General features: G+C 33.3%; 2 protein-coding genes across 8 annotated transcripts in view; one reads left to right on the top strand and one right to left on the bottom strand.

The window, feature by feature from the left end:
- The window catches only part of LOC134282949 (lipoxygenase homology domain-containing protein 1-like), a 30,092-nt gene extending 26,875 nt beyond the window's left edge, over positions 1–3,217 (bottom strand). The window contains exon 1 of the mRNA XM_062765370.1: positions 3,163–3,217. The gene's annotated coding sequence lies outside the window, so the exon portion shown is untranslated. The remainder of the gene's footprint in view (positions 1–3,162) is intronic.
- LOC134282950 (steroid hormone receptor ERR2-like) overlaps positions 1–25,315 on the top strand; it is a 48,264-nt gene that overhangs the window by 8,554 nt on the left and 14,395 nt on the right. Inside the window, exons 2-3 of one of the 7 annotated variants that reach the window (XM_062765373.1) lie at positions 2,583–2,608; positions 22,323–22,877. In XM_062765373.1, coding sequence (XP_062621357.1) covers positions 22,475–22,877 — 403 coding nt within the window. In that variant the 5' untranslated portion in view covers positions 2,583–2,608; positions 22,323–22,474. Of the gene's footprint in view, positions 1–2,582; positions 2,609–7,017; positions 7,297–11,622; positions 11,934–14,136; positions 14,218–17,370; positions 17,505–18,142; positions 18,184–22,322; positions 22,878–25,315 lie in introns of those variants that run through there. The other 6 variants (XM_062765371.1, XM_062765377.1, XM_062765374.1 and 3 more) reach the window with 6 other exon arrangements.

Below are 25,315 nucleotides of genomic sequence, written 5' to 3'. Positions count from 1 at the left end.
AAAAATTACCATAAATTTGAAATGGAAATATTTAGTTGATGTAATCCACCTATTTTTATGATGTATGTGAAGAAAAGTAAAACCTCAAATGCCATAGCACTTTTCTGAACCTTCCATTTTATTTTGCTTCATAATATTATAGCACTCTGCAAGGTTATATCACTTAGGTTTGAGTTCAGGAATTACACTTTTCCTGAGCAATTTGTCCATGCTGAAATAAGAGCCATCATGCCTTTTATGTTCGATTCAAATCAAATGGGGGGAGGGGGGTATCTTTTTTTAGCTCGCTTGAATGAAAGACTTGCACAACTCAAGTGGTATTTTATGAAAGTCCATATTTAAAACATAGAATTTTATGAAATACCACTTGAATATATATTTTTTTCAGTATTGGAACATGAAAAATCCTGATTTTTTTCCCAAAACTAAAAAAACTTTAGGGTCGGGTGCAAAAAAAAAAAAGGGTAGGTCGGGTAGCAGGAAACAAGACTATTTTTTTGGCCTGATGGGCAATTAAATTTCACTGAAGGAAAAATCATAGAAATTATTTTTCCCCAAAACAACAAATCGAGGAAACAAGACTATTTTTTTGGCCTGATGGGCAATTAAATTTCACTGAAGGAAAAATCATAGAAATTATTTTTCCCCAAAACAACAAATCGATATTGAGTCAAATTTATATGGAAGTATCTTCAATGTGTGAAATAAATTTTAATTACATTAGAATATACAAGGAAAATAATCTCCTGAGGAAAAAAAAGACTAAAGTTACTGATCAGGTGAACACTTCTTGAATATTAAGTTCAAGTATATTTTTAAAATTAAGATCTATATTGTCTTCTTCAATGAGAAATATTGCCAACTGAATGGAAATGAAATAAATGCATAATTGGGCGGTAAATTTATCGGCTTATCAATGATCTCTTTCGTTTTGTACCTGAGTGATTACCAATACAGGATTAATGGTTAGCCTAAGACTAACAGGCCCCATGCAAGCCTACTGATTGAACATTTTTTATGCTGAATTCATTTGCTAACGATTAAATTTCTATACATAAATTTTACAGCAAGCCAAAGTCAGTGAGATAGCCCCATATTATTTGGTCTCTATAATAAAAATGGTAATGTGCTCTCTGCTCTGAGACAATTTAAATGGGAATTGCTTTATTCATGTACTGTGATAAAGTGATGCAAAGCATTTAAATGAATTTTATTTTTAGCTCATTTTGATAAACTTTTGGGTTTTGCTTTTTGCCATTAACATCCAAGGTTTATTTTTTAGCTCATCTAGAGTCAAAGGCTCAAGTGAGATTTTCTGCTCACATTTTGTCCTGCATCCATCAGTCTGTCTAGCTGTCTGTCTGTAAACTCTTCTCATATACCACTGGACCAACTTCAACCAAACTTGCCACTTGAAAGTATCCTTGGGTGAAGCAGATTTAAGTTTGTTCAAATGAAGGGCCATGCCCTCTTGCAAGAGGAGATAATTACAAAATAGCAAAAAATTAATGGCATCTTTTACAAATCTTATGCTCAAAAACCACTGGGCCAGGAAAGATGAAACTAATGTGGAAACATCTTAAGGTAGTGTAGATTCAAGTTTGTTAAAATCATGGTCATGTTTATAAGAAAGCAACCTCAGGTATAGTGTTGATGCAGATTTGTTAAATCATGACCTCAGGGGATAGGGTGGGACCACAATAAAAGTCCAAACTTATACGGAAAAAAAGTCACAGTAAGTCAAAAAAAATATGTAATCATCCTTAATTAAATATGTAGATTAAAGTTTTTGTATATGAAAATTTTTTCAAATCATACTCCTTCCACCCCCCCCCTTTTTAGGGTCGGGACAACTTGTGCATTTACTGAATTGATCTTTGCTTGTTCCTAGCCATAGTACTCAGGTGAGCGATGTGGCCCATGGGCCTCTTGATTCTTTTTTTTTGCCCCTGTATTTGAAAATTCAGGTCCAAATAGTTTTTAGCTCACCTGAGCTGGAACTTGTGTGTCCATCTATCTCATTCTGTCAGTCCATCTGTAAACTGTTCTTAATTTTAACTTCTTCTCAAGAGCCACGGGGCCAATTTTTAACCAAAATTGATACAAAGCATCCCTGGGTGAAGTAGATTTGGAATTGTTAAATTAAAGGACCAAGCCTCCTTCCAAGGGGTGATAGTTAAGAAAAGGCAAAAACAGGGTGGAGTCATTACAAAATTACATATATTTCTTGTGACAAGGCCATCATTTGGGTATCAAAATTTGTGACATTTTTAATTTGACCTTGAAGTTTGACTTTCTTTTGAAGAACTTTGGCATTGACTTGTAAATGGAAGGTGATAAGAGCAGTTCCCTTGGGTCATTTTTGTTTTTTGTTTGTGACCATAGAAGCTTGTTCTTGGAGTAATTACCTACTTTTGAAAAACTTGAACCCTGGCAATGAACTGTCATCTGTGTTCACTTGTAGAAACACATCTTGCTTGAATTTAAAAAAAAATATTCTTGCACTATTCATTACTTTCCTCCATAAAATAAATGAATAATACTAGTATCTATTCAGTTATTATTTTTCTTAACTTTTTCAGATGAATTCCTGACAAAGGCATTCAATGTAAGTACAGGCATTTCATATAACACTTTTACATAAGAAGCTGGTGCTCTGTGTTCTGAAAATGGTAAAAAGCGATGGAATCTGATCAGAATTGAAGGACCTAATTCAAGGCATATGTCCTAGTCTCTACTATGGTATATGGCATAATACAGAAGCTAACATCTACATTTACTAATTCATGGCTGATTTTATAACTGATTTAATTTAGTAAGCAGCCTCTGGTTCTACAACTGAAGATTTAAACAAGTTTAAAAAACAAACTTGCAGGAGCCAACCCAGATTAAAATTGAAGAATCGCATTCAGTAAAACATTCTTATGATGAAGTCTCAGGGACAATTTTGCCTATCTAATATAATATATTATGTCCATTGAATTTGCAATGTTTTAAACATGTTAATTAAAAATGAAAATCACTTGGCTTGAAGCATTGTGAATGTGTTTGCTATAGAAGCATGTTTAACTATACTTATATTGTATCATGCACAATGCTTGAGTAATATGGATCATGCTTACCGGTATATCGATCAGCAAAAATTAATTTCTTTCCAATTACATTATAAGTCAGAGCATAAAAGTTCTACAGTGTTCTTCAGTTTTGGCAGGTGAATAGAATGTACAAAAAGAATTAGTTACATAATATTGAAGGAAAAAAGAGAGAATCAGTATAGATCTGTCTGTATAAGGAAAGGTCAGCAATCTAAATAATGCAAGTAATGTAGGAAAACACATGCTGTTTTCAGCCTTCTAAAAATAATAGAGATTTCATGAATTCCTCTCAGTAGATCTATATTGACAACTTCTGGCTTCTGATTCTAGAGAAGCTTAAGGCTGCCCTATAGATTTATTGTTGTTTTATTGAGTGTATTGTCTGATAAAATTGTCCGTCTTCATTAGATGTATCAAGGCTTCCTGTTTTCATCAAAGCCCAGTGAAAAGGATTGATATCAGAGAACCCCACATTTACTTCTTACCAATGTACTGTCTTCTTTCTCGTTTTATTGATTACAGCAACTGCAAGTTGTGGGATAATTTATTGTCAAGAAAGATGTGCATGTTTTAATGTATCAAGGATTGCTTTGTGGGTTATTGCCTGCTACCTAACGGAGATGGTGTTAACAGATCTGTTTGGTATTTTCTTTGCAATAAATATTCCAGATATATTTCTGTACTGACATCTGTCATAAGATTACAAACTGTAACTTATTTCTTAACATGAGAGTGCATAAAATGCCAAAGGTGTTCACAAAAAAAGAAAATAAGCTCTGAAGCCTTATGTTCCTGCTTGTAGATCCCAGACATTAGCTTTGTGATGTAAATATTATTGATCTTTTTCTCAAAGAGGAAAGGATGCTCTTCATTACAATGATGAGATATGAGGAAGATGAAGTCTGAAAGGGACAACAACATGCTATAGTGCAATTTTTTACCAAATTTCATTGACAAATGCCACATCAAGATTGATCATTTAACCAACAAAAGAGCTTCTTCATGTGACATAGTGATTTTCTGTTGTCACCAGCTTCCAACAACCCTTGTATTGACACAGTATATCTATAAATAGATGTTTCTAGTTACATTGAGTCCAAAGAAAAATAAAGGAATTGCTTATTTTTCAAATTCTTTGTGTGAGGAGATTCTCCTTGTGTTGTTAAGTTTACATTTAGAATGTTTAAGATGACCCCTGTATCACAAGGTCAAAGATCAAAGTGCCATCGAATCTCCTTTGGGCAAAGAAATAGTTCTCTGCTCAGTGTTTTGAAAACCTTTAATTGGCTTGACAGATTTAAATCAAACAGAATTTGTACCCTCTAAGAAACAATTGTCTCCTGATTTTGAGATCTAAAGGTCATAGTTCAAACTACTCTGCACATTAAAAAGACTAACCTCAGATCCCTTTGCCTGACAGACACCAGACAGAGAGGGTATATGTATATACCCTCCTAGGAGTATATAACCTCTATTGATTGAAAGCTTTATTGACAGAGCTCAGACTTGGTATTGGTATTGATGACTTGATAACCCACATTTTCACTACCATCACAAATATTCTAAATTTTAAGTGAGTGTTTTTCAACATTGCCATACAGAGAGACATATTTCTAAAACTTGTCTTTGAAGGGTGTATTTTGGTATAGCTTTTTCTATCCATCTCTCCTGTTCATCTGTTTGTTAGATTTGTTGCTTTCACACAGTATGGCCAACTGGAACGTTAGGCCTTCTCATTTGATACATCTTGGATACTTCTATTAATCTAGATGTGTTGCAAATGAAAAATAGGTAATGTTGACCCTGTTATGGAATCTATGGCTTGCTATGTATGCTAATGAAACTGTGTCTTGGACATATATGAAAAAGTATGAAATCTTTTCAGGAAATCTTGTACATGTTGTTAAATTTGTTTTAAAAAAAATGTTATACTCTAAGAGCCTTTAATTGACCGTACAATATCAGAACAAAGATAAGTGAAAATGTGCTATTGCATGTTTTCAGACAAATTTCTTCATCCTGTAGCTTCTTTTTAGAGAAAATCTTCATCCTGTAGCTTCTTTTTAGAGAAAATCTTCAATTATCCTACATTACCTCTTTGAAAGGACTCTTAATTAATGAATGAAACAGAACCTTGACTGTTATTCATATGTGAAATTATTTTGTGTTGTTTTTTAGAGTTTTCCTTATGCATTTAATCTAAATGAAAAATGTAAATTTAGCTGTATACTGCTAGAAAACAATATAATATACATTAACTTCCATAGGCACTTCCATAACTTCAAAACCTGAGCAGATCGAGGCTTAAGTTAGCATTTCTGCATGGTCACATTTTTTCTTGCCTCAGTAAAAATTTTTCATTTTCATGTTGGCAAGAACCTATTTCCACCAAACTTGCCACAAAGCAACCTTGGGTAAAGGGAAATAAAATTTGTTCAAATGAAAGCCAACATTTTTTTTCCCATGGAGATAATAATGAATTAGTGAAAAAAATAAAGCTATCTTTGACAAATCTTAGTTCACAAGAAACATTAATGGGCTAGGAAAAATGAAATTGAATTGTCTAGGTAGTGTCAATTCTAGTTTGTTCAACTTGTGACTCCCAGAGGTAGGGATTAAGGGCCACAGTGGATGATTGCAGTTTTACTGTAAAAAAATCTTTCAAAGTCTTCTGAGAACAGGAAAACCATGATCGGTCATATTAAATGAAAGCATTTTATGATACTACTGTAAATTTTTTTTTTCAACAATCAGTCTGCAGAGTGTCATGACACATAATTGCAATATATTTTTTAATGCAGAAATTAAACAAAATGTTTCAATGGAATTACAATGTATAAGAATTGATGTTTTATTTGGTTGCACCTTTGTTTCATTCATTAAGAAATATAATGAGCAACAATTATATTTTCACTGCAAATTTTTGTAAGAAAATTGTGAACACCTCTAGATCCATAAAGTATTTGTGAATTGGCACCTTCTCTGAAAAACCCAGCGGGGGGTATTTGTCCCTATTGGGCAGTTCTAGTTTCCAATGATTAGAATACATGTACTTAAAAATATTTTATTGTTTGTAATACATGTATTTTAAGATTATTCTAATTCAGGTTAAGTTAATGCATGGGCATGCAATTATGGTCATGGCCCTTTTCTGCACTAAACATTTAAAGTACACATGTACTGCATCTAAAGATTCTTTTTTTTTTCCCCTCTATTTGAAATTGTGTCCCTTAAATTCTTTCTCAGATTTCTAAATTTTGATAACTTTTCAATACTTGTAATTTTTGATTACATGTTCTTGTAAAAAGTTGTACACTCTCTGCATATTTTTCAAGTACAGTTTATAAAGAAATGCTAGCTATCATCCATTCAATATATTTTATTAAATCATATTTTTTTATGAGATGAAAATTGTATATTCTTAAAGTATTAATTGATATTTAGTTTGATTTTAGTGATTCATTATGTGTGAATTAAATGTTACAAATTGACCCTTTCGGAATTTTAAAACTGATCGTTGTTATATTTTTTCTGTGGGTTTCTGATTTGATCTGTAATTTTGTTGCAATTTAACCTTTGATAGATATCAGAACTTTTTGTCATCTAAGAGGAATTTTTTTTAAACTATCGCAAGCATAAAAAGTGTCAATACAGAATGAAATCTTCAATCTTTGCACTCTGCTCTAGAGATAAGAAAATGATCATTTTTTTCCATGGTTTTTTGTAACAACATCCACCCTCTTTTTGTATGAAATTATCACCAGTATTAAATGCCTGAATAAAACACAAGGGAAGCAAGTCAATCGGGGTGTATATTACTGGAATCTGTGAACAATAAAAATCCTCTTAATTGAATAACAACTGATTAATGAATAAGACTATAGGAGAGCCTTTGCCTCAGAATTGCTGAACTGAAAAAATTGGAATTTGCAGACTAGCACACACGTCACTCTAGCCGTTATATAGTTGGTTTAAAAACCTCAAAGCTTGCAGAGTGAAGAGTCGTAGTGCCAGTGTGTTTATACAAGTACCAGCACGCGTAACACTAGCTCACCTGAGAAAGCTGATACCAACTCTCCACCTGATAGTCCTATACCTGGGACAGTTGAACCAGTTAAAATTTTAAAACATTTTGGGATTTTATCTGAAACTCTTCAAATTCAAATTCTGGACGATCAAGAAATTTCTTGCAAAAAATCAGGTAAGGATTGTAACAATTTAATTTGTTGCAAAATTTAATTCTTGCCTCAGGATATATTAAATGTGTTTTGTGAACATACAATAAAGTAAATGTAGGATGTTTATACCTTTATTGGTTCATTATATGGCTCTCGAAGAGTACACTTGAAGCCTATAGGTTGTGGTAGAGTATATGCATTGAAGTCTTCTTAGGTATAAAGTGCAGGTGAAGTGCTTTATTGTTCTAGCCCAACTTTGTCATAAATGAGAAGTGCATACAAACTTTTCAAATGAAACAGTTGGCATATTGTCTGCTACTTTTAAACAAATAAAAACAATGAAGTTGAAAGATAGTTTCTGATGTGCATAAAAAGAGAATCAATTAATTCTGTTTATCTGATGAATATCAAGTTTGACATTTGATGATAATGTCTTGGCATATTTTGACTTATTTAAATGTATGTAAAATTTTTAGTTAATTATTTACAAATGATATTTGACCAACAATATTTGTAATTTTTTAATTTTCTGAATCATAGTTTAAGTACAATTGGAAGATTTTTTTTTTTTTGGTAATTTAGGTACTTCATTTACTGGTACTTTGAAAATCAGTTTACCTGTTTTACATAGGCGTAAAAAAATATGTGCAATATATCTTTGCTCCAGTATCTGGTTTGGTCTTATATCTGTTTTTTTTTCCATAAATCACCATTCACAGTAGGGGCCTTAGGTATCTGGTGTTGACTATGTAGAACTTTACACAGAGACCTTGTCTAAGATTGTATGATACTATTTGGCAGAAGATTCCATGCCTTATCAATTTCTCATTTCTCTCTCCATCTCCTTGGGGAGATTAAAGTAAAAATGAACTCTGATGTAAAATGAAATTTTTAGAAATTATTGAATGCATGTTTTCTCTCAGTTATTTTGTACATAAAAAAAAATGCTGTATATCAGTTGCATTTATTTTTTATGTACACAATCATGATGAGAGTGCACTTTTTGAAATGTGAGGGAATTTTTTGCAATTTTCAGTTTTACAAGTAAATCTTCATTACACTTAAAATTGATTAATTATAACGGGTATTGCACATGTAATATTCTATAGTATAGAACAAAAAGGGGCTAGTGTTTTTTGGTTATAACAGCTATATGGATGTATGTACTCCCAAACCTGTACCCAGTGAGTGGAAGATACTTGTCTTTTCACATGGATTGATGGAGAATTAAACAGTTCTGGAATTTACATTGGCAATTTTGCTGATTACACAAGTTTGTGGCCGGTGGCCCATTGGAATGGTGCCAGTGTTCGGATCTGAGCAGTTCAATGCTATTAGCACATTAATTAACAGAGTGTAGTCTATTGATTGGGAATGCAGGTTCACACAGGGATTCTCCTGTGTCATTGCCCTTACTGTAACCTCCTAGATTTATTGTGGGTCTCAAATATCATAACAAGAGGAGCTAAGACATGTCAACATCTCAGGGGGAAAATACCAGTATCTGTCTGTAGGGAATACCTGCTTGTTAGCAGTTTGTACCCTGATGAGAAAAAAGATACTGGCTCACTGGTCTAAAAGAACTACTATTCTAATCTGGTTATCTTTTTATTATATTCAAAGTTGCATGTTTGCAATAACTAAGTGTAAAGCATTCATTGTAAATAAGGTCTTGAACTACAGCATTCATTGCATTTGAGTCAAATACTATTGAATTTCTGATTTGAAATGTTTACTTAGGTATATATAGAATAATGTAGCTATCCAGACTTAGTTCTTGTACACTGACTTATTTGTAGTCTTGAACAAAGTTTAGATAAGTCAAGTGTTTTAGCAGGAGGACTTGTATTTTGCAGTGGGGGTATATATTGATTTAAAGATTTCAGGAAGTTTAAGAGGGTTTTTGCTAAAGGTATTGACTCATCCTACTGACTGAGTCCAAGGGTTATTGTTGTACCTTGTGTAGTATATAACGGAACAAAGAATGCAGAGTAATGCTGGATTTGCTGTTTAAAAGTCATTAAGCAAAATCTGTATTGTATCTGAAATTTTATCTTCCATTGCAAAATCGCCTTTAAAAATTTGTCAGTTAAAATCAATTCAGGAAATTGAATAGGGTTTTATGGTTTACACACACTGACTTGAATAGCTACATTTACATAAAAACCTTAAGTTATCATTTAGCCTTGACAGTAACCACTGCATTAAAAAGAATGATTGCTTTGGAGTTTCTTTTGAATAGAGCCAATATTTTCAGCAGGTATTAACCCAAAATTCAATCACTACGTGTTATTCCCATGTGAGCTGAGTAGACAAAATCTATTGGAGCAACACTAGAGATATTGATGAAAAGAATTTAATTATTTGTATTTGTGAAAGTTCCTAGCTGCAAGTCAGTCAACTGACAGTATTCATTATCCTTAATGAAACCAGACTTTGATAATCAAAACAGCAGCCTTTCAGTAAGTGCTGGGGTCTCAAAGGGCCATTGATGATGTACTGCCAGACTACTAATGGTCTGTAGTTTTATGAAGTATTACATGATATCATAGAATCGGTACAGTAAAACCATATTTTTTTTAACTCAATAGGACCAATAAAAATTCAAGGTATCTGGGGAGTAGGGATTTGCATTTCATTAAGGGTAAATTTACTTAAATAAAAAGTGGTTGGAGTTTAAGAAGTTACTTTTTCATATCCATGGTATTGAGATATTGGTGTTAGAGAAAACAAAGTTCAAATGTATTATGCAGGTGTGCACACATTCACAACTTAGTGCATACCTATATGATTTTTGCAATCTTGCAGGATTGATTAAAAGTTGTCAGTAAACAATAACATGTATAAAGAAGTATTTCTAGTATGAGGATTATATATGGAAGCCAAACCCTGCAGTATAATTAAATATATATCCTATTAATCTTGTTATTCAAAAATAAACTTTATTTTTGGATTGGTGTGGTTTTGTAACCTTTGGCAAATGTTCCAAATTAGTTAATTTTTAATGAAGGTTATAAGAATTGTCAGATTGCCACAAACTTCAATATTTACTATGAGAAATATATATTGGTCAGTATCTTGATTGTTTTAAACTACATAGGACTGGGTGTTCTTATAAAAGGTCAGTACAAATTTTATTTTTTTTAGGGGAGTGAACGAAATGTTGCATCAAAATTTTGAGGTACTTTTTGACAAGGATTTTTATGGAACAATTAGCTTGCAGTTATGGTCATTCAAGAAATTTTCAGAGTGACCAGCGGTGTTGTTTCCAACCTTATTTCTGACCCTGACTTATCTTGATATTTATTTAAACAAGCTGACCGGCTGTTTATCTGTTTTGGACATTTCGTAATCTAACAGCATTCTGTCAAGAGAATCTCTGTATGAGTGGTAAACAATTCATGTCTTGGCCTTGACATGTCTTATTGACTTCACCTCTGATATCATATGGTCCCTTCAGGTCATTGAAGTGCAGAAATGCAGACCAACATGGGTCCAGCTTGAAATTCTCTCGGCAAATAAATATATTTTGAGAGTGACCACACTAGTAAAATGTTTATCAATTTGACACTTAATGACGTCTGACTCTACCTTATGAATGTCGCAGAGTTGCTGTCTCCTATTTATATTTATCATGTTTACTTCTAAATACATGCAGTGGATTATATAGCTCATAGGAAATTAATTGCATGTTTTTATATCCACGCTGTCAAGATGGTTTTATATGATTTTGATCAAGTCAAATATTTTGAAAATTAACTATTACGGTACTGTGTTAAACGTGTTAGATACCAGTAGCTGGATCTGTGTAAAAACTGTGACAAAAGGAATCTCCTATGGTTTGTGGTTAGACATGATTTTTTTTCCCAACATGTGTGTTTTTAACCACTTGTAAAGGATACTTGTTGGATAGAAAACCATATATCCAGCTACAAACCTTGGGAGATCCCTATATTTATTTTTGCAATTCATGATCATGTCTATAAAATGTAGATAAATTGTATAGGATTAAAAGGCATTACAAGAAGTCAGTATTATGGTTGAAATAAAAGCCTGTTTTGTGACTTTTTTTTACCCAGTTTCTGATGATAACTTGGCACATCCGTTTCTGTAGACAATCAGATCTGTAATCATACATCCACTCTTTTTCTTGGTAGCCCCCTTGTCCTCATTGTAATGGCAGAAATCTGATGTTTATTAATTGGATACAGCAGAACTCATTTCCACTAGTGCGCTCAATCTAGCAATATTGATGTTGTGAGATGGCCATTGATTCCCGCTGCGGTATTTCTTAATCCTGAATTTTACCCAGTGGTCATTTGGTAGCTCAGCAAGAACCATTATTGGTTGTGTATTGGATTTGGTATATTTGTATGTACAATTAGGTTAATTATGGAGGATGCATTTCTAAGTATATTACAAGAAAGTTAGTGTTCTTGGATGTGTTATTTTGGGCAGGCTTTCGTGTATTGTTGCGTCAATTAGGGTCGCAATTGGAAGTTATTTGTAGAGAGGTGGAATCTATGATGGGAGTTTTGTGAATGCAGAGTTCTTCACAGCAAAACAGTGACGTAAAACTGAGATTCATCTGAAGTAGGTGCTATTTATTATATATCACATGACTGAAACACTGGCCAACATCAGTTATCAAAGGCTTCAGGTAGGTATTTCCAAAAACCATGGCAATCAGTGCATGTAGACAGCATTACAGAACCTTGTCACCTGACATCCAATTATTCATTCATCTAATAACGCCTTTCACTAACTCACTAGTCATCCCCTGGAGAGCACTGACTTGAGCTGCTAATTAATTTGGCCTTAAGACTATCTAAACTTAGCCAAAGAATAAAAAGATAGGTATATTATTCAGGATGGTGCACCAAATGTGCAGTGTTCAGTGAATAATTATATATAAAAATGATGAAGTATTAGATCATAAGGCAACTTGACATTAAAAAATAAAGTTAAAAATATGTAAACTTGCACCGAATTGTCATATTTTTGACAGTGGTCTTAAAATAACTTTTCTGTAAAAGTATTATAAGCTATTTTGAGCATATTATTAATAATTTTGTGACAGCATAGTGGTGACAAAGTTGTTAAGGTATGGCAGTGGTTTTACACAGTTTTCATGGTATATTGACATCAAAGAGCTAGTGTTCAATGCTCTGGGTCAGCTTAGTAACTCTGGAAGAGCATATTCAACAACTAGACTATAGGTTTATGCTTTATAAATGCTGTTTTAGTGATAAAAAGCTTGCACTTAATTAAACCGTGTGCATACAAAATTTGGGACTTAATTTTTGTTTGCCTAGATAAGAAATAATGTGGTACACAATTTTTCAATTCATCAAGTCCATGAGGATACACTGACTAATAGGTACATGTACTTTCTTGATGGAACAAATAGAATTCTGAATTTATTTATTTTGTATGAATTCTCACATTCGTTCATTTTTTTTACTTTCTGAGTTTTTTTATGATTTTACTTTTTTTCCCCAAATTTGTAACAAAGGTAGAAAATTAATGTTCACCATAAAAGTACTGAAGCATTCATTAAGATGTCAGAGTGGGAAGTGAGAAGTCATTAATTTCTTGTCCTGACATAATGTTTATTACCAAGAATGTTCCTAAAGAGAAAACTAGAGGATAAGAACTTTTATTTTATATTTTTAATTTAAATTTTAAATGTCTATGAACTTAAAATATGTTAATTTGGATGAAAATTGGATGAAACTGGGACCAGAATGTATGACCTCTGAACTTTAGTGTCTACATCTTTCAAGTTTATACACCATGAACAAGTGACAGTTATTATTGCTCTGAGTCCACTGTTCTGTATGGTTCAGAGGAATCAGACAAGGAGATGCTTCTTCACATATGTAGTTGCTGGTTGTCAAAGATTGTATTTTATAAAACCAGAGGGATGCATTGTAATTGGTTGCCAAAATTTGAGGACCTACAAGTCCATTGTATTTAAGTGCAAAACGGTTACCGTAATCAATTATTTGTCAGTGTTGTGGTCAGAATTTCAGAAAAATAGAGAAAGGTGTTAATTCACTGCAGGCTATCTTCCATATCTGTATGCTCTCTGCTTCTACTACATGTTGATCCTTCAAGTTATTATGACCATATACCAAATACTATATATTTTATGCTATGTATTACATTCATCTCAAACTTTTAAAATTGCCAAAATATTTTATGTGTAAAATATTTAGAACACCACACTATCAGTACTTTACATTATTCTGAGAAGCTTAATTGACATTTTATAAAGATTAAGCATACTTGTTACCATTCCTTTCTTGATTGAAAGTGTTTCAAAGTGTTATTCAATCATATTGGGATACTTCTGAGTTCTAGATGTTGTAATCTTTTTTATCATTTATTGAGGTACCGTAATTACATGTCTGGCTTTTAAGCCAAGGATGGCTATTTGTGAGAGTAGAAGACACATTAGATGATGTGATGGACCAATGGTGCAAATTGATTTTTCCACAGAACTTGGGTTGTTTGAGGGCCATTTTATCTTTGCCTCTGCTTCATTAGAGACACAATTAGAAGTGGCCTGTGTTTTATCTTGGCAGGGTTAATAAGCTTCCTTCATGAGTAAGTTCATCTAAGAAGATGGTGCCAAAGGATGGCTTATGAAATATACAGCAAAAATAAGTGTCATTGATCGAGTGGTTTTTTGGCATAATACCATGGGGTGCCAGATTTTAACATGCATGAACTCTTGGTTTGGCACAGTGTTTTGTGTAGGCACAGAGTTAATTGTACAGTTGGAATTACAACAATAGAGTGTTATTGAAAATAATATTGCACATCAGCTTCAAAGAAAAAGAGTAGATGTAAGTTAAATTCTGAATCTCAAGAAAATTTGGATCTGTTACTTTGGTTGATGTAAACAATCATCGAGTAATGCAAGGGTAATACAGTGTGTAAGTAAATATGTAGCCTTGCTAGCTTAAATAGTAAAGAATTTTATTCCTTTTCTTTTGTAGTCAAATATTTCATAATTTTAACAATATAAAAAACCATAATTATCTTGATGAATTGTTGTCAAAATTAGAAGAGACTAAAGCGATCATGGCTATGCATGTAGACTAATTTTTAACTTAAAAAAGGAATGTGACAATCATTTGCTGTCATTATGTAAGGCTGATGTTGCACTTCACTGCTTATGTAGGTCAGGGTGATCTAAGTTGAGAGGAGGGGTCATCGACAGTACTGTACCTGACAACATTTATATTGTCATCTGAAACTTTTTTATCCCTTTTTGGCAAGATTTAAATAAATTAACATACATCAGAGCAAGATGTCACTAGGTATACACTTCCTTCAAAAGTTGTTATATAATGTATAGACCAGAACTTCGAAAATTCATTTATTCATTGCTTTTTTTTCAAATTTTTAACCTAGGTCCAAAGTCTAGATATGGAGAGAAGCAAAAGCTAGTACAACCCAAAAATAGCAGTGTGTGTGAGATTAGAGTTTATTTAATCAAGAGTTGATGAATTCCTGATTGGTCAATGTAAACGAACTGATTTTATAGAAATTACAAGCATACCTAGGGCTTCATTAGAGGAATTCATCAATAACTTGGATGATGAAGGAATGAGGTACTTCACAAAAGATAAACTGATGTCATCTCTTAGACAGGCTAAAACATAATATACAAGGATCAAGGAAGTTTTTCTTATATTGGATCTTTAGAGTAGGGTTTGATGTTTCCCTAAGGATTAATTTGAATGATAACTGTGAAATGCACACTGCAGATATTTATGTACAATAGAGCCCAATAGTTCAATAGAAATTGCAAAGATATGCGAATTTATAGGGTTTCCCCATTGCTATCAAGAATTTAGGGTTATTGATATAGGTAGGGATTTTTTTTATTCTTTGGAAGTTCTCTTCAAGGTTAATAGATTTATGAGGGAGTTTACAGAATTCAAGAGATATTGGAATTTTTCTGCAGCACAGAAATGATGTGTTACAGCAGATTACTGACATTTGATTTAAATAAAACATTTGGAGCTATAATTTACCATTTACTATTTGAGGTTCCTTAACTGTGTGTAAGGCATTTTATTAATCTGAATTTACTTGAGGTAATACAATTGATTGCATTAGATTTTGATTAATGGAGGATTTCCCAATTCTGCAAAGGTTGTCCATCAAATCTGGACGGTTTCCTATTGATTTTGCAGCATTCCACTTCTAAACCCTGAGGAGGTAACTGAAAGGGAAATCAGAACAAGTTGTATGTCACTACCAGTAATAGACTAATTGCAGAACTTTCCAGTCCGAGTCATAATGGGGCCAAATTAACAAATAGCAGTTGCTTGACAGTTTGCTAAATTTGTTTTCAAAAAAGTATTTGTAGTTTTTGTGATTAGGAAATGATGCTTAATTAAATTCCATTCTATTCTAAATTTTAAATCCATTCCTTTCTTTAAAATTAACAAAAGTCAGTATCAGATGCTTCATTAAAGGGCTAACCTTCAATCTGTTAACTACATCACAACCTATCAGGACCTTTCTAACCTTTGACAGCCAAACCCTAGGGAATGTTCTTTCAAGATTATTGCTCAGCTTCAATTCTGAGGAGTTACTGAACTACTAGACAGCTAGTACTCCATACCTTTCAGCTCTTATTATCTTGAACAACCCACATTTGTCAGAATATTAAAATTTACATTATTTCAGTACTTTGATTTCACTTGGAATTTTTGTTTTAGATTTCATAAACTTATAATATGTGACTTAATATGAATAGAAACCTCCCATTGTTTCTATTCATGTATTGATAATATTATGATCTTATTCATTTAGGCACACTATTTCAAAGACATAGTATCATGTCATATTAAACAAACTTGCACTGTGTTAGCTCTACAGAGAGATTTGGGATTCAAGTCGCTACTTAAAAGCATTTATTAATTTGCTGAATAACTAAATTTAAATGGAAATTTCCTTTTAAGACCAGACTCGTCTCAACCTGCTAATTAATACAGCATGACAAATCACTCTGTCCTTAAACTGCATATTAATAAAACTTTCATGAAAACCGATGAACAGCTAACATGCCACACAATTTGGGTGTTGTCATATTAAATTTTTGATAGTCCAGATTTCAAATAGCAAGAATCGACTCATTAAAAAAGATTTAAATGAAGAAAGAGCTCCTGCAGTGTATATTAGAGCTGATGAGTTTACACATGCTTGTTTGACTGGGTTAACTTGTCCTGTGTTTCATTAAGATGAGGATATGATTCTCACCATCTGTTACCTATGGGAGGAGGATTTATATTTGTGTAGGTTCAAATTCATACAAAAACAGCAATCCCTAAAGTAGATTCTCAATGAAATATTGATAGGAGACATGAAGAAAATAATTGCTTTTGTAGAGAGACGTACACTGATTTCTCTGATGATTGTAACCCTTCATTCTAACTTCTCTTTAAGTTTTAATACTTTATTTGCTCTGGTAGTTTTGATGAGATTTTGTAATTTTGAAGTCCTTGTAAAATCTGTACACTTTTTGTGTAGAAATTGTACAGTAAAAACCTCAGTTGATAGAGCAGCACATAAATTTTCACCCAGGTAAGACCACCTGTCAAAGAAAAATATACACCTAATCAATTACACCTTGTTTACCTGTTTATTTGTTAACTCCTGTTGTTGTGTTTTTGTCAGGACTGTAAAAACATGGTTTTCAATTTCAAGTTAATGTATAAACAGAATCTGTTCTTAACCCTTTTTTCAATCCCATATATATTTTAATTGCTAAATAAAAGTGTTACTGAAAAATATACCTGAACTGGATAAAAATCTTAATTAAGATAATCTCACAGGTACAAAAGTGTTTACAGAGGTGAAAAAACAAATCTCTCTGATAAATACCTATTGTAAGTAGATCTGGATGTTTTTTTCTGCTCTTTAACGACCACTACCTGAAAAATCAGCACATTTAAATTCATGTGACACAGAATAAAATATGTAGCTGTTAGCGAGAGATAGGCAATCACTCAGCTGTGTACTTAGTAATCCTCCACGCGAGTGTGAAGGTAAAGCAAGCAGGAAATAAGGAGCATTTCTAGACCACATGGTGTAGTAGCCGGCATTGTGTGCCCAGGCTTTTGTGTGAGTTTCTACTGAATTTCGAGATAAGTACAACAAATTGGGATATATTTGATGCACAGGAGCTATCTTATACTTACAGAAGGTCAGTAGGAAGTTTTTGATGGTTTACTGGTTGATAATAGATAGGTAAAGAAGTCATAAGTGAATTGTATGATCAGCTGATTTTGAGGCACAGCTGATTGTATATGGGTCAACTTCTTTGGCTTGTAGTTTTGCAGCTACTGTTTATATTTTAGAGAATGATTTCAACTTTGTTAATTGCCAATATTATTTCAATTTAATATTCTAACAAATATATCTTAATTTTAATTTGGAAAATAATTTCACAGACGTGCACAGAAAATGCAACAAATATAATTCCTAAATGAGTGCCTGGGAAAATATAATTCATTTCTGAAACGGAAAAATCAGTGGAAATTTTAAATGAACGTCCTGTTGATTTTGAAAAACTGTTTTACACTGGGAGAACTCATTGTTTCCTTGGCCGAGTAATGTGATTGTGGTGTTAGCTGCTTGAACTGACAATATTACACTCAAAAAAAAGTAAAACTACTATGACATAATACCATAATACAAGCTGCACTATCTACGCACAAACATCCTGTTAGTATTTACACTTATGATGAATGATGAAATTCTTCTGAAAAATCGGGTCACGTTTGCACCATGCTAGAAATGTAAAAGGGATATTGCGCAAGACTCACATGCAAGACTCACATGTATGGATCGATATAGAAGTAGGATACCTGTTCCTCAGTGAGGTAGGGCCACTTGAACTAATATTTTGGTCAGGTTTTACTAATGTCTGCAATTGATAACAGGTGTGCTTTAGCTGTTTGCTGAGATCATGCAATGAATTCAGGCTTCAGAGTTTGCTGGCTGTCTTTTGGTAGATTTTTTTGTGACAACAGTTGACTTTCATAGAATAGGTTCAAAATGTCAAACTTCATGAAACTGTGAAGAAGAGAGATTTTGCTGTCAGAAATGGGTGCACTGTAAAAATATACTTAAAAATAGTGTCATTTAATAATCTTATATGCCCATTAAAGTTCATTGACATGCTATCTAAATACAGCAGTGGACTAGTGGTTAACCAGCTGATCGCTTTTTTACTCAAATACATGCAGCTAGGTTAAACAAAAGTTAAGGCATAGGGAGAATATAAAAAAATATTTTCACTAAGATATCTGTTTAAAATGAGAGATATCTATATGAACAGTGGTTTCTTGCGTCATTGTCTGAAAACAAGCAATGTTACATACACAGAGGGTTATCTGGAATGTATGAGGAGCATATGCTAGGAGGATGGGGGAGCATGCAGAGTGATTGCTATCTGACATATCGTCGCTGCGCTTCCAAAACCTCGTAAGTCAATAATTGATAATTTTCAGAAGAGGCAAAAAACTGTTCAATTTGTTTCCTTTTAGTGACATATCAAAATTGCTTTCACATTTATGATTAATAGCCATTGTTTTGAAGATGAAGATTTGCAATCTTATCTACTGTGCATAGTACAGATCATAGCGGAAAATATGATTTGTCTCTATTTTTGTATTTTTTCTGGTACTTACGACCTTTTGTCACATATCGTTTTTACATATTAATAAATTATTTTTGCCCCATAATTGATAAATAACGGTTTCAATTATACAAAGTAGAGATGAGATCACCCTAAGTGGTTCATGTTCTCCTTTTTCATCCCGTTCATGAATTGAAAACCTTTATGATCTATATTCGCCGTGTAAAATTCATTCCAAACATGAAATAATGATAACATGCTATGTGTTTGCAAAAATTTATTTCTAATGCTACAATTTAGAACAAATAAACAGTATAGCTTTACTGTAGGGAAAAATAAAATCATAATCAACATAAATTAAAAAAAATTGAAATTGAAGTCCAGGTAAGTACAACATTCTCATTAAAGTGTGGCCAACTGTCAGTTAAGTTTGACATTCTCATTGGTGTGGCAAGTTGTCATAAAAAGGGTGATAGTCGAGTAGATGCCCATATTTTGCTTCTTTTATCTTGATTCGTCCTGGTATAAATTTCCAACAAAATCATCTGAGGGTGACCTTGAATTCAATTCTTGGAAATTCCATAAAAAAAACTTGTATCCTATTGTACCATTAGGTAGGTATCTCAACACCCTGAGATCGGTAACGGTAGGTTCGCCAGCTTTGCTTCCAATTAGTAATTCAAGGTGGTGAAATCTTTGAAAAAGTCATGTGTCAAATACTTCACGGTATATGGCTGAGATGGCCTACATGCTTTCATGATGTCACATAATTTTGTGGAATATAGATTGGTTTGTTGCGAAGTTTCCTCTCAATTACACTATGAACGCTATCTACCTCCATCTGCGTGTGACCTTTCTCCAAAATTTTCAACAATTCGAATGTTCTTATCATGTGATATTTTTAATAAGGCGTTAGCTAACACAACATTCCTATTTTGATAAGTGCATCCATCACTGTACATGATGACTTCTTCGATTCTTTCCTCAAGATTATCTACATAATCAGCGATACATGAGGCAAATGCATTTGCTGATAAATCGCCCTTTCATGCCAAAAGTAGCACGTCACTTCTTTCGTACACAAATCAAATACTGTGAAATTGTGACAACCTAGTTTACTTTTGTAATACATAGAGCTTGCTTTCAACATAGGGGAAAGTAGCAGGGCCTGCAAATCAAAAACAATTACTTTCAGGTTGTCTTCATTGAGTGCTTTATCTTTATCAATTTCTTTTGCTGGATATGTTTCGCGCATATATTTTTTGTCTCACTGTATCACATGCAAGAGGTTCTGGCTTTCAAATACTTCTGTATTTTCCTTGTGCTTGGTTACATTGGATTTTCAATGTATAGTAGAGTTCACAGAAGGAATTAAAAGTTGGTTCCTACTGTTTCAAGGTAGATGATCTGCAATAATGTGATGGCATCTTTGGTAGTTGTTTCAAAAAGTCATTAGCAAAAGAAACCTTTTCTGGGGCTCGAGGGCTTTGGAATTCACTGCATTATCAATCCACGAATAAACGGTCTTTTCACCAATGCCTATTTTTGCAAACTGGAACCCTTTCATGGTTTCGTTTGAGATGATAAACTAGAACGCCTGCTTATATCTTTGTCTTGCTTCCTCTGTTTACAACCTTTCACATCCACCAACGTTGAAATGTAAACTTTTTTCTGATCCCAGTCCATATTGTTCCAAATTGATAAAATGCTTCATCGAAGTGTACTTTACACTGTTTCTTTCTGGTCTCTCTACTGTAAATTTATAGTGACCGGAAATTTTCGTCATCCCTTTATAGCTTTTCCTTGCATTCGTAATGCTTTTTGCTTAATTAATTGGCCATCTCTGAGAATTTCTTGTCTATCATCAAGAGTTTGGTGGCTGTCTTTTGTTCATGTTCCGAATTTTTTTATGACATTTAACAGTTTCTGATTGACTTGCTCGTCGTTACTTGGAAATGTTACAAGGAATAGGTTTCAAAATTTGTAAACTTCATGAAATTACTAGTAACAGTTTTGTTTTTGATTTTTTTATCGTTTTTCTTCTCTTTCTTTTACGCGTACTGCTACAATCTGATTCGCTAGATTTTGCTGTGGATCATCAGAGCATTTCATCATCAGACTCATTGTGAAGATCGTTTTCATATTGCATGTTATCGTTTTCATCACGTTGATCTTTTTCATTCTCGTAAAAATGTACTTTAAAAAAAGTCGTCATTGAATAGTCCTTGTTTTTATGATAGTTGCAAAAGAAGCTGTCCATTAAAGTTCATTTGACAAGTTTTTTGTAATCTAATTATTATTGCTCTTGGTGTAAATACAGCAATGTGATACAACCGGTTGAGTGTGTTGACATCTGTGTAACTTCAGCTTGTTGCATTTTCCGAATCGTATGCCCCAATCATAAACCAACCACAAATCACAAATATATATGTCTTTAAAATCTGATTCCTTGACGCTTTTAGGAAGATTTGTTGTACAATTCAAATGAAATCTCTTATTACATATACACCGCACCCATTTTTCTCCATTTACATCAACAAGTATTACATGTTCCTTTGTAATCATTTGCAAATTACTGCAACGCGATGACACTCAAAACAAGTCCATTCAGGCCATTCCTCTTCAGAATCTGACATCTAAAAAATCGTTAAGATTTTAAAATTACAAAAGCATAGGGAGATTATAAAAAAATATTTTCACTAAGATATCTGTTTAAAATGAGAGATATCTATATGAACAGTGGTTTCTTGCGTCATTGTCTGAAAACAAGCAATGTTACATACACAAAGGGTTATCTGGAATGTATGAGGAGCATATGCTAGGAGGATGGGGGAGCATGCAGAGTGATTGCTATCTGACATATATTGTCTAACTCTTTGCTGAACTTCAGACTTTTTTGTGTTTCCTGGAACTGTTTGAATAAGACTGACTGTGTAATAATACCTTTTGATTGTTTAACATCATTATATCTTCTGAGAAAACATGAAAAACCAACATCATGATGATTGGGTGTTCAAATATGCATAATAAGGTATTTTATTATAAGACCAGAGTTTTCTCAAGTTGGAGTAAATGAAAGGCCAATTCAAAATTTGTGTGAGAGACGTAGACGATTCAAGTCAGTTTGCTTTGTCATTCACTAGGTTATAGAATCTTTCTTTCTGCTGAACGAGAAGTTGACGTTGTCAGACAGATCTACACATACTACTACTACATTAATTCATTGATCAGATGTTGATCTACAGAATGTGTCTATTGAACTCCCCCCACGATTGTATGGTCCTCACAATAACTGCTGACGCAAATGCGAAGTATTTAAAAATCAATTTTACTATCATTGCAATGTGGCATTGAAAATGTGTTTTATTGATATCTTTTCAGTGATAAAAGACAGAAAAAGAAAATAGTGTAGAAAGTGACAATTGCTGGTCCAGTATTTTTGGAACTATTGAAGAAAAATCTTCCCGTGTGGTGAGAAACTCGAGAGAAAAAAATATATTGATATTGAACAGTTCCCAAACTAAACAGGCTTCATGATGGATGTCGATATTATAAAGATGGAGCCGGGGAGCCCATTAGGTCTCAGTCGATGTGGCCATTCCCTGTCCTTGGAAGAAAGCTTCGGCCGCGACGTCTTTGCAGACTATCACAATGACGACTACGGCTCAGATGGTTCTTACCAAGGAAACAGTGCAGACAATAGTGGTAACATATCCCCTTGCAGCATTGATGAAAGTCCATCTCCCATTGACACACGCAAATTAGACTTCATTAACAATATTGCTACTTCCATCACAAATTCCATTAATTGTGATCAGGACAACATTGAGTTACCAAAGAGACTTTGCTTGGTGTGTGGTGATGTGGCATCAGGCTACCACTATGGGGTGTCCTCTTGTGAAGCATGTAAAGCATTCTTCAAAAGAACTATCCAAGGTAAGTCAATATATACATGTGATTAGTACGAACAGTACAACTGTAAACAGAAATTAGTTGTTTCTTGAGTTTGAGGTTTTTGTGCTCCTTGAACACAACAATGAGAGTTTACCAAGAGACCAAGGACCCTGAAATCATCATCTGATCTATTCTATAGATATGGGTTATTATATTTAATAGTGTAGCATGTCAGCTAGTTTCTGATGTGTCATTTAAAATGCATAGTACCTGTTGAGAGGTACATCAATAATAGAAATATATATACCTTGTGTCCAATTTCAAGATAACATGGATATCTTACAATAGAAGCCAAATACCTGAAAAAGCTAAATGATGTGCTATTTCTGTCAGAAAAGTGAAATCTGAGGTCATCACCTCTTATGTTCTCAAGTGAAGAATTGAGGGGCCAAATTGGACTGAAAGTTTCTGACACACTGACCTACATACAGGTATTTGAACTACCACCTGATAAAATAGGAGCAAACTTTATACACTCACTGACCTACATGTTATATGTATCAGAAGAGGTTAAATGAAACTTCAAAGGTAGAAGATTTAGAGTTATAGCTCCTAGCATGGGTCATAGACAGTGTCTGTAACTTCTTAGCAGTGGGCATAGACAGTGTCTGTTACTAGTGAATTACTGACACTGAGGGGGGTTGGACAATTATTCTACTTTGGTTTATTTGACTTTATGGAGTTTCCAGTCCTTGGTAGAATGGTTTGCTGCTATCAGCACCAGCTATAGATAGAGAGCCAAATACAGAACTTGACTGTGGACCTGTGCCAGTATGACAGATAGGTTCTTTATCAAACCAATACTAACTCTGACTGAGGACCCCAGCCCTGGAAGTCTCCTCTGAAAGACCATCACCTTTATTAAACCTTTTTGACATATGCAAAATTGATAGCACCTTGCGTAAAAAAAAATCAGATTTGATCCAACTGGGATTTGAACCCTGTTTCCTACTCACCAAGTAAATGCCCAACTATCAGATCTCAAAAAAGTCTGTAGTGTACCTAAGATAAGAGGTATATGGATACTAAAATTTAGATTTATTGAACTTTACTACAAGAATATCTGATTGAAAAATAATAAAGCTATGATAAACAGAGGAGTTCATACAAGCTAATGTTACATTTGATGAAGTCTTGGAGATAAAGCTATCTCAACTGGGCAATTTTAACAGCTAGAAGGAAGTGAATTTCATAGATGTACCAATCATTAACTTGTATTATGACAAACAGGATGTACATAAAGTGTATTATAACATAACTATAGACAGTGAATTACTGATCTAGAGGAAGACTTATTCATTGTTAAATACATAGTTCAAATGATCAATTCAAAAATAATTTCGTCAGTCATTGACTATCCTTTCAATCCTGTACGTGACTGTTCTTAGAGAAAATGAATCTATAATTTTGTTTTCTAGCAGTAGATATACTGTAGTATGGATGGAATATGCATTTCGAATCCTCAAGGCTGTCTATAAGCTTGGGTATATGGAAATTAAATCGTTGCATGGTTTGGGCATGTTGGGTCTAGATTAGCACATCTTATCAAATGTTATTTTTTTAAAGAATTTATTATTCACACAGCCGTACTTTGACTCAAAGACTCTAAAGAATTCTGATAGCCTTAAAGGAGATTGCCTCCCAGATTAAAATGGAAGAAAATAACCTACGTCACCGCCTCTTGTAATATATGTATAGACCACATAGGGACATTGCAATGCATTAAAATTATGATCGGTAATTACGCTGGACTTTTCAGTGTAAATTTAAAAAATCAGTAAAGTGACGTGGTTAACTGTTTTTCTGCAGACCAATACAGCGGGAAGTATTGCGTCAACCATGACCGATTAACGTAGAGAGACATTGTTTCTGTGCCAAAAAGTCTCTTGAAATGATCAGTTATTCTTACAACAGCTCTAAATACTTGCGTAAAAAGGTTTTCATAAATCTAGGTCATTATTTGTGCCTCATTTCATTCAATCAATGTAATAGATCACTCAATAATAGTATCTTTTATGCTCTTAGTTGGTCAGTAAATTTCATAACTCAGAAGTTTTTTGTAACTTTAATTATATATTATATTATAGATTAATTAAGGGACATACAGTAACAAATACTGGTACAGAAAGTGCATGCACGAAACAATAAAAAAAAAAAATTCAAATGTATATATATCTTGGATTATCTTAGCATTAGACAATTTTTGTCACTGCATCTTTCATTTTTGGAAAAAGATAGCAGCATTACCTTCCTGCATCTTTTAATACTAAATAGTAAAGAAAATTTCAAAGAGTAAGCATGGATTGTGGACAGGGGTAGTTAGGGCATTCTAGGCGTATGGTCGTTTGTCTAGGTAATAAATGTTTGCCGTAAATTAAATTGCGACAAGGCTACTTGAAATTCAAATAGGTGATATAAAT

Source organism: Saccostrea cucullata, unplaced genomic scaffold (assembly GCF_032062105.1).
Source record: "Saccostrea cucullata isolate Sc308-1 unplaced genomic scaffold, CSIRO_AGI_Scuc_v1 ctg2143, whole genome shotgun sequence".
In the NCBI taxonomy this organism is placed as follows: domain Eukaryota; kingdom Metazoa; phylum Mollusca; class Bivalvia; order Ostreida; family Ostreidae; genus Saccostrea; species Saccostrea cuccullata.
The sequence above is the reverse complement of the archived record's forward strand: the minus strand, read 5'-3'. Positions and strand labels throughout refer to the sequence as shown.